We start from the raw sequence: 10,964 nt of genomic DNA on the forward strand, positions 1-10,964 counted from the left end.
TGTCTTAAAACAACTCATTACAACCTTGCTTCATTAAGCCTAGTTATGAGGTATGAGTATGTCCTAGACTCACTACCGTAATCTTGATACTCCAAAGAAGGCACCGTTTCCAGCTAAGCGTGTGCAACAGGACTGAGGACATAACTCAGCAGTAACACACTACCGAGCCAAAGTTGAGCCTTGACTTCTAGCAATGCCCTGCCCTCCCCTAGCAAGTGTGAGGCCCTAATCTCAATCGGCAACACTCTCACAGCAAAGCTGAGGTCCTGAGTTTAACCCGCAGGGTAGCAAACCCAAGGTGTGAGCAGGAACAGGGAACCCTGGTGTTTACATCAAGCTGACCAGCAATGATCAGGCTAGCTTTCCATCTATTCATTTACAGAACAGAGCCAGAAACCATACTTACTTCAGAGTTACTGAATTGAAAGATTAAAAAAAAAAGCGTGATGCCTGTCACCTGATATGTGCTCATAAATTATCCTACAGATAATTAGATAAATAATTAACAGATGTTCAAGTGCAAAAGCACTCTCATGGGAACCGGCGTGGCTTTCAGAGAGCCAGATCAAAAAGGAAGCAGGTGGTCTAGCAAAGGTATCAGGAATGAGTCCCTGGAGGAAGTCATGGCCACACCCTCTGTGAGAGCTGCATGGGAGTTTCCCAGGCAGGAGTGGGGGAGCCAGTGGCTTCCAGGCAGAGAGCAGCTGATGTAAGGCACTGAGACAAGAATAGGCTGTGAGGGGGAACCACAGGTGACTCATTCCACACTGTAGGAGGGACGCCATCCAAGACAACCGGGGAGAACAGTCGGGGAGGAGCCATGACTTTCCACAATGATCCATGTCAACTCTGTAGAAGGGTGGGGCTTAGTCAAATACCTTAAATAAGAGGTTATCTGGACATGTCAACTCTGTAGAAGGGTGGGGGCATTGTCAAATACCTTAAATAAGAGGTTATCTGGATGTGTTTTGTGACATAGAAATATCACCCTATCAGCACTGTGAATGCCTGGAAGTCAAAGGAGCGAGACCACAAACCACAGAAAGCCTATTTAAAGTGTTCAAAGAAATAACCTCCAACCAAAGGTGCTCATGCCTCAAAGCTATCATTTAAACACAAAGAGAGGCTGGGCAAGCTGGCGCGTGCCTTTAGGCCAAGCCTGTGGAGGCAAAGGCAGAAGGATCTCTGTGAGTTCAAGGTCAGCCAGAGCTGCTTAGTGAGAGCCTCTTTAAAAGAGATTTGGGATGGAAAATAGATCCATACAAAGAAACAGAATATTCTCAAGGAAACAAAGTCTGAGAGAATTTGTGACTTGGCCTTACAAGAAATAATTGAAGTTATTTATGCTGAAGGCAAGCAATCCTAAATAATACACACACACTCACACAAGCACAGAAAATGCAATTATGAATGAACAGAATAACATAAATGTGCTGCTTCTTCTGTCTTCTCTTAACTGACTTGGAAATCAATTTAATTAACATATACACATGCTGGCACACGTAGAATTATCACTGCTTTGTGGAAGAAAGCTGTTTTGAGCAATGGAACTGACACCAAATGATAACACACACACACAGAGTGTCCATGGAACAGGAAGGCTAGTGTAACAAAAAAATACAGATAAATACTTATATTCTTATCCCTGAGCATCATTGCAAAATATGCAATTATACAAAATTGTGGTTATAGAAATTAGTTACAGCCTGCAATATGTGTTGCAAAATCACGGGAAGAAAATAGAGCAATTTAGGGTAAATCTGTCTTACTGGAGTTAAGATACTTTGAGCCTTGAGTACATATGTATACATGTGTGTGTGTTTGCTCCAGCACAGGTACACAGTGTGCATGGTGACACCAGAGGACAGCCTGGGGTGTTGTTCTTACTAGCTACCTTTTTATTCTCTTAAGTCTTACTGGCCTGGGACTTGCTAAGTCGGCCAGGTTTGCTGGCCAGTGAGCCCAGGGATGTTCTGTCTCTACCTTCCCAGCACTGGGATAATTAGCACGTGCCACCATGCCCAGCTGTTTTGATGAGTGCTGTGCAGTGAACTTGAATGCCCAGGCTTGCAAGGCAAGCCTTTTGCCAAGTGAGCCACCTCCGCAGCCTCAGAAGCTGAGCTTTTGAAATGAACACACACATGGAATTAGGTATCATGCAGTGTGCCTGCAGTCCCAGCTCTTGGAAAGTAGAGGCAAGAGGACCAATGTGTAAGGTCACCCACAGCTGCGTAGTAAATTTGAGCCCGGCCTGGCCCACATGAAACTCTGTCAAAAAATAAATAAATAGAAAAAATAAAAACACCTCAGAAACTCAATGGCAAAAAGATATACATGGCAAACCCAGGAGTAACCACTAATGAAATAGCATAAGAAAATAATAAGTTAAAATGCTACTTTAGAAAATTTTTGCTAATACAAAGCAAACAGCAAGGAGGGGGTGTGTGATGTGTAGAAAAGTGGAAGACGAGAGAGCAGGCATAAATCTAACTTCTTCAATGTCATCAATAATACATAGCGTGGCAGTGATTATCAGATTAGATTTAAAAATAAATAAGATCTAATTACATGGTGTCTACCAGCGACAGATTTATTTGTTTGTTTGTTTTTCATCTATTTAATTGTTGGCAGGAGGCTTGCATGCCATTGCTAGCTTGTTCAAATCAGAGGACAGCTTGCAGGAGAAGTTTTCTCCTTCTCACATAAGGGTCCTGCCGACAGAGCTCAGCGTGCCAATGGGGGGCAAGTGCTTTCGCGGCTGAGCCAGATACTGCAGGTGTTGCCCATCATTCCAAGCCACTTCCCTCTTTCTCTCTTTTTTTAAATATTTATTTATTTATGTTTTTTATATGTGGTTGTTTTGCCTGCTTGTGTGTCTGTATACCACATGCATGCCATGTCTGTGAAAGCCAGCAAAAGACTACCACAATATCTGTCAACTGTTAGTCTAACTAAAAAGTTATATAAACTTTTGTTTCATTTTTAGTTTTGACTTCTCATGTGTTATTCAACCAGGGACAGCTAGCTTACTGTTGAGTTCAGTCTGTTGGGAACAGGTCCTGCCAGATGCCAGTATTGTGCCCCGTGGATCGTCAAAGGAAATTTGCTTCATTTATTTAAAAAATTTCATTATTATGGCTATTTGAAAGTTATTTGAGCATATCTCTAAACATAGAGAATTTTGTCTGATCTTATCTAAGAGGAGACTTTGTAACTTTTCAATCATTGGATATTGACTCAAACTTGCCTTGTGACTCAAGCATACCAAATAATTTCCTATATGAAATGACGTTTTGAGCTGGGGTGTAGCTCAGTGGGAGACCATTTGCCTGTCATGTGAGGCCTGGGGTTCAACCCTCACACTTTAGGGGAAACACCAGAGAAGACATTCTATGATTGGAGTTATCAGACAGTCCCCATTCGGGTGTGCCGTCCTCTGGAGACATCAGACAGTCCCCATTTGGGTGTCCTGTCTTCTGCTTTTTTTCCCTCCCTACTGAATACAGAAAAGTTACAATCCACTCTCTCCTTTCATGCTATCAACCATTGCTTTTTACTACAGAGGCAGTGTTATGATTACAGACACAAATACTCATATCCAACTGATGGAGTGAATCTTGAACCCTATAATTTGTTCCTACTTTGGGAGTAAATGGCTTTTGTCCTTACAATTGTTCTGTTAATACGCAGCTGTCATTTTTATACTTATTGATTTCAATGTTTTTGTAGCTTTAGTTTCTGATACGTGGTTTGTGGACATGGTATTTTGATTTTTGTTTATAGGAGGTCGTGTTTTTTAGACAGTATCTCTCTCTATGCAGATCACATTAGCCTCAAACATTCAGCAATCCTTCTGCCTCAGCCTCATGACTGCTAGGACTACAAGCATGTGCCACCATGCCCAACCAGTGTATTATTAAGTAAGAAAGTGTTTAGTTGAAAGCAACTATAGCAAAACAGTCCATATTTTTGAATTACTGATAATTTTGAATCTCCTGTTCTGCTTACCACCTACACCCTGTTCACTTTGCTCACACTTGCCTCTGTGTGTTAAGAGGTCACTAGCCAGGCCTGGTGCTTGCTGTCACAGAAGATCTACATATATCGTGTGAATCTGGACATTTTGCCACATGCCTGTGCTTGACCAAGTTTCTTTAACTTTATAAAAATAGCTGACAGTTTTTGTGGTGATCAACTGTTCCTTAAAAATGTTCTTTGGTACCTAGAATGCACATACCTGCATGCACACACATGCATGCAAACGCATACACATGCACACAAAATGCTTGATTAAAATTAAATAAATTTTTAAAATAGTTACAAATCCTAATAAAAATTTACCCTAGATATTTAAAACTGAAATAATACTGAAAAATAATTTCCTAACATTAGAAATTCTCTGGAAGGGTTTATTCACCAGTGATTTTCTCTAAAATATCTAAAGAAAAATAATTAATTAATACCAAATTTTCACAAGCTTCTCCAAAACATAGAAGAGAGCACCACACCAGCTGGCTGTATAAGCCATCAAGTCTTGACACAGAAACTGGGCAAAGGTGTCATGACGAAATAAAGAAATAATTTATTTGCATATATGAATCCAAAGGTGCTCCAAAAAGACTGCCTAAAAACCCAGAAAGTGTTCAAAAATAATTACACACAAAGATAAAGAAGGAATTTTTATAGGAATGTAAGAATATGTTAATATCCAGAAATCAAATAGCATCATGTATTATGTGGCTTAGTATACAAAAAAGCATGTGATTGTCTCACTAGATGCAGAAAGGGTGCTTGGTGAAATCAAGCATCATTTTATGATGAAAAGGAAGCATGACAGTAATAGAAACAGAAGAGAGAGAAACTTCCTCACAGCTAGAATGAAACTCAGCAATGACGACTGATGTCTGTCCCCAGTAAGATCGAGGGCAAAACGAAATCCCCACTTTCCCGCTCCTTCAGTGTTTTCAGGAAGTGCCAAGCAGGGCAATGAAGCAAGAGCAAGTGAAATGAAAGCCAGAGGAGAAAGTCAAACTATTTCTCTCTGTGCAGGGTACTATCTTTTAATAGAAAAACATAATTAAGACTCAGAACAAAACTATTAGAACTAACAAATGCATTCAACAAGTTTGCGAGGATGAAGAGCACATAAAACAACTACATAATATAGCATCGAAGACACAAAATATTTTTTAAAAATAAACTAAGGAGATATTCAAATTCATGCAATCTAAATGCTGAGCTATCCGTGAAAGCAATCACACACAAGCTCCGAATGGAAAAGTGTTCCTGCCTGTGAGCCGCAAGCCCTCGTGATCTTCAGCTTGAGCACAGTATCAGAGTGTCGCTTGCTTCTTTGTAGAAAGTGACAAGCTGAACTTCACGGGGAAATCCAGAGGCCCCCGAATAGCTAAGCCAGTGGATGAAGAAGAGGAACGAGAAGAATTTGCATACAGTCCATTCTTGCTGATTTCAAAACCCACCACAAAGGAGCCTCAGTCAGAGAAGTGTGAGTCATAAGGACAGACATACACATCGACGGGATAAAATTTGGAGTCTAGAATTTGACCATATGGCTATGGTAAGTTGGCTCACAAGCTGCTAAGGACATTCAGTTGGGTGGCAATACTTCTCAACGAATTCTTTGGTACAAGTAAAGAACCACACGCAGAAGCATGGGAATGGACTCTTCGCAGCATGAATAAAATTAAGTCATAGGTGGTTAAATACCTTACATATAAATGCTAAAATGAGAAAAACTTTTAGAGAAAAATAGAAGCTCCGTTACTTTGGATTTGACGTTGGCTGCTTAGATACACACACACACACACACACACACACACACACACACACACACACACACACACACTGAAAAACAGACAAACTGGACCTCATTAAATTAAGCTTTCTGCTCAAAGGACACTAAAAGAAAGTATGATAAAACATAGGGAGAGTAAATGTAAGTCCATGGGTCTGGTAGTGACTTGTGTCATTTAGTTCAATTACTAGAAAGGCACACAATCCAGTTAAAACATGACAAGGGAGCCTAACTAGACATTTCTCAAAAAAATATGTTCAATTGTCCGAATAACACATGGACAGATGGCTTGCACCCATCATTGGATAAAGGTGAACCAAAGCACAAGATGTCACTTCATACATACTAGAAACTCTAATCTAAAAGCCAGATCCTATCAAGTATTGTGGGAATGCAGTAAGACAGGACCTTCTTACAGTTGCTGATAGGACGGGGAGCTAGTGGGGCTGCAATGGAAGACTGTCGGCCGTACCAGAGAAACGTCAATAGAACTACATCAGACCCAACATGTACTCACATGCACATTCCTAAAAGAAATAGGATCTATAACAAGTAGTCATGGCAACATCTCGTAATAATCAAGTGAAAAAACAACCCAAATTACCTTCAAGTGCTGAACTGGTAGATAAAATATGATAAAATCCTTCAATTGTATATTATGTGGTACCTGTGGCTCTTGGGAGACTATATTAAAGTATAAAGAAACTGGCTGTACACAAACCAGAAATAGTGGAATGTCGTGACACAGGCCTCAGTACTGGGGAGGTGGAGGCAGGAAGTTCAGGAGTTCTGCCATGTGACCAGTTCAAGGTGAGCCTGGGGAGTCCTGTCTCAGAAGAACAAAGCCACACCAACAGAAGTGCTCCACAAGCCTATGTTGTAAGTACAGTGTTATGTTCTGGCTCTTTGCCAACATTAGTCTTCAGTTACAAATGTGGAGATGAAGGTCCATCTGAGAATACACATTTGATATCTCTGCACTGTGATATCACTAAGTCATTGGCAACGATTCATGGCTATGCCCTTTGATCCACATTAAATGATGGGGCAAATGTTCATGATTGAAATAATCATACTTGCAGAGAATTATTTATAATTTGGTATCCAGGTTTCATAGACAAGACTTTAAACATGAGAAAATATAGTGGTAATTTTAACATATCATAGCACATAGCAGATTATCAATAAAAATGTTTACTATAAATATTCAAATTTAGCTAATAGTCATTTTGTTGGCTTATCATATGGCAGGAACTGTAGACTATCTCCGGTTTTCCTCCTTCTATCTCTCCCATGTGCTTTCTCAACAGTCTTGAGAAGAACGTGCTCTTGCCTTTGTTTACAGTTTAAAAACTTGCATATCTATTATAGTTTAAATGAGAGTTTCAACCTATCACAACTAGTGGTCAGCAAAATGGCAGAGCAGTTAAGGCATGTGCCTGACGACCCGCATTCACTCACAGAGACCTACATGGTAGATGGAGAAAACAGAGCCCCTCAAGGTGGCCTCTAATCTACACACACACACACACACACATGCATACACACACACACATGTACGCACACACCCATGCACACGCACACACCCACGCACATACACACACACACACACACACACACACACACGCACATGCGCATGCACACACATTAAAAATAAATAAAATGTAAAGGTAAATGTTAGGATAACACAGCTAGGAAGTGGTGTGTCAAAAGCTGCATCACATATCCTTTGAGCCCAGATATACTCGTTCTTCAGTTTATCTCACCATAATTTACTGAGTCAGAAAGCCCGTGTGTCTTGTGCTGCACCTAAGTTCTTCTGTAATCCTGTCATCAAAGTCCCTGACTTGGCTCTCGGGAGCAACTCCACCACCTCCCACCCTCTGTCCACCCCGCTTGACCCTTGCCTAGTACAAAATGTGATCTGCTGACATAGGTTTAAAGATTGAAAACTGAACATGAAACAAAAAAAAGGAAAGACAAAAGAAAGAGAAATTAAGACTTAAATTCATTAAAGGTGTAGGATCCCAGATCAAATTACAGAGTCTGCTAGACCTTGTGGAAGAAGTCAGAGTCAATAGTTCTTGGGATCAAAATAAACCACAGTGACTGCGGCTAGAACTTGTCGTGGCTCCCATCTGAGGAAGGGAGAGTGGCAGAGGGGACTGAGTTTGTGCATGTGAGCTGTCTTATCCTCATGGTCACTCTTTTCCAGCGAGGGCTTACAGTTCCAAGCATAGTCTCGTATTCTCTCAGTTACACCTTGTATAAATAAGGTCAAAAAGCCAAACCCAAAGCCATCTACCTATAGGCACGATGCTCTCTGCTCTGTCACTGGAATCCCCAAACATCTGTCCACAAAGGGCAAAACCATCACCACATTTTCACAACAAAGTAAGAGCATCACCATGCCCTAAAGGGGAAGCATGTCAGCATGGGGAAGGTGGTTGGCCGGAGGCATCTTCTATTCCCACCTTATACTCTTTCCGCCTTTCTAAGTGATGGCTTCCTTCTTTGTGAACAATGATGGAAATCGACAGCAACCAGTCACTTGATGATCACGTTCTTCATTACTCTGTGTCAGTAATGCAGAGCCTTCCCCTACGTCTACATCAGAGGTCTCAGTGGCATCCTAGTACTTCATACTCTGCTGATACGCTGGGAGCGTTGGCCTCTCCCCCTGCGCTAGCACTCTAGAGAGCAGCACAGCTCAGTCCCAGCAGCCTGAACACTTCCTTGTGAAGGCTCAGTTTCTCCTCAGATCTTGGCAGCTGTTTTCCCCTGTCCCATGGAGGCAGAGGTACATTTCAGGGGATGGTAGGCATAATAGGAAACTACCCGGTAGCCCAAGGAAAAAGTTTATCTGGTGAGGTATGCACATGGGAATGCCCCAGCTGGGACTCTGTGCTCGTAAGGAAGGGATTTTCTCCTGCTTGAAATGGAGTCTCACGGAGCAGCCGTCCTCACCTGTGCTGAGCTCATCCAGTGTGGCTGACTCACGGCCATGGCCTTTTACAGCTTAGGGCTCAGAGAGGCCTGCTAACGGTTTCAGAACTAGAATCCTACTCTCTTTCTGGGAAAGAGCAGTGAGACTCAAGTGACCTGATGTGAAAGAGAAGAGAGTCACATGTGTGGTAATCGTGTGGAACTGTCTTAGAGCCGGGTGGGCTCTTCAGTGGGTATACAACTAAATACAATGTCTGCCTGTCCCTCAGAATCAGTGGCCACTGGTTCTGCAGGGTGGGGTAAGGTGGAAGCATGGGAAGGGCTGAGCCAAGTGCAGGCTCCAGGATCCAGATGGAAAATGTGCATATTTGAAATTCTCAAAGAACAAACTCAACAGAAGCCATCTTTTTAAGACTTGGGGGCTCAGTTGTTACATATTTCCTTGGTTCTGATCATTCATACATTCATTTGTTCATCCAAAAGAGACAGAGAAAGATCTCAAACACATTCAAAATCAGAGCTGGCTAATAATGTTCCTGGCCACCTTAATGTCACCTATAACCAAGAGTACTTATTTATGAAATAATATCTCCTCCAGCTATGATGAAAGAAAAAAGAAAATGGAAAAAGACTATCCAAAGAACACCGAAGAGGAGTTTTCAGGAGTGAGCGGCCAAGTAGATGCTGCTGTGGAGTTAAACGGTAAGTGTCCCCACAGCAAATGTTCCCTGGGAAGCTGCAACAAGAAATCTGGGCTCTGCTTTAATTTATAGAAAATAGATTCCAATGGGAGTCACTGGTTCTTATTCGGGTCCTAAGTCATTTCATGAATTTAAATAAGCAAATTACATACCAAGAGGGGGATTTTTAAAAAAATCCTCTAAGTGTAGTGTTAAGTTGGGAAATGTAGCTGACCCTGCCCCGACCCTGTGCCAGCCCTGGGTTCAATTTCCAGCTGACATAAACTAGGCTTGTGGTTTGTAATCCCAGCACTTGTGGAAGGGAAGTTCCAAGTCTTCAGCTACATAGCAAATCTAAGGATGGCCTGGGATGTGTGAGAGCCTTTCTCATATGAACACACAAGAAGTGCACCTCTGGCCTGTAATCCCAGCATTTGGGAGGCTGAAGCAGGTAGATGAAGAGTTTGAGGTCAGCCTGAGCTACATAGTGAGACTCTTTCTCCAAAGCAAACAGCACCACAGTGTTGCTTCCATAGTTGGAGTCTCTGCCTTCCTGATAGTTTACCTTTCCACCACCCAACTCCTGAAATCTCACACATAGCTAAGGAAGTCAGATGAACTATTATATACAAATCAAATCAGTCTAGTTACTTCCTTTCAATCATGTTCTTCCTGAGTGTGTAGCACAGAAACAGACAATGTTCAGAAATTGTAAGGAGATTGCAAATGTGGTCTTTATTCTCATGGAATGTTGAGCCTCCTTGGGAAATGCCTATGCATGTAACGCAGATGGAATTACTGGGAGACAAGACAGTCTGTGCTGTAGTATTGACTGGTGTTACTAGACTTCACAATGACGTTCAGAAGTGATCTAAGACAGAGGGGACAAATGTGGCAGTTTGCTATATCATGATGAGCCATTTGCTGGTCCTGAAGGCCAGTTAGATGTTTGACAGGCTACAAAAAGGCAAAATGACTAAGCAAAATCATAAAACATGATGAAGGTGATTTATCTCATGACCTGAGTGAAGCCCTTACCCTGTTGGGGCACAGGACGGAATGAGGAATGAACTGAGAGGTTGGGGTGTCAGGTTGCTGGAGCTGCCATCTGACGGAGCCCAGCTCCCCACTGGGACCCCCTCAGAGCCACAGTTGTAATCCTCCACCCAGAGATTCACAAGCCATCTCCAGTAACCATGATCTCAACCTTGTCTCTTCTAGGCTACATTTACTTCTTTTCAGGACCCAAAACGTACAAGTATGACACGGAGAAGGAAGACGTGGTTAGTGTGGTAAAATCCAGCTCCTGGATTGGTTGCTAAATCAGCAGGGTTAGTCTCCTCACAGGGACGGAGATCACTGTGAGCAACTGATGACGGACATTATGGACTAAGCAGAGAGCCCGGACACTCTTGCCCGGCCTTCAGCCCTGAGGGTGATTTAAAGTTCCTTGAAAACAATAACAATTCTATTGCTTTTCCTAATTATTCATTTCCAATTTAAATCCTAGTGAGAAATTAAGC

General features: G+C 42.0%; 1 protein-coding gene across 1 annotated transcript in view; it reads left to right on the forward strand.

Annotated features, from left to right (window-relative positions):
• Window positions 1-10,763, forward strand: part of Mmp20 (matrix metallopeptidase 20) — a 36,718-nt gene extending 25,955 nt beyond the window's left edge. Inside the window, exons 9-10 of the mRNA XM_038323884.1 lie at window positions 9,360-9,463; window positions 10,663-10,763. Of these exons, the coding sequence (XP_038179812.1) occupies window positions 9,360-9,463; window positions 10,663-10,763 (205 nt within the window). The remainder of the gene's footprint in view (window positions 1-9,359; window positions 9,464-10,662) is intronic.
• The last annotated feature ends 201 nt before the right edge of the window (window positions 10,764-10,964 follow it).

This window comes from Arvicola amphibius, chromosome 3 (genome assembly GCF_903992535.2).
Source record: "Arvicola amphibius chromosome 3, mArvAmp1.2, whole genome shotgun sequence".
Lineage (NCBI taxonomy): Eukaryota > Metazoa > Chordata > Mammalia > Rodentia > Cricetidae > Arvicola > Arvicola amphibius.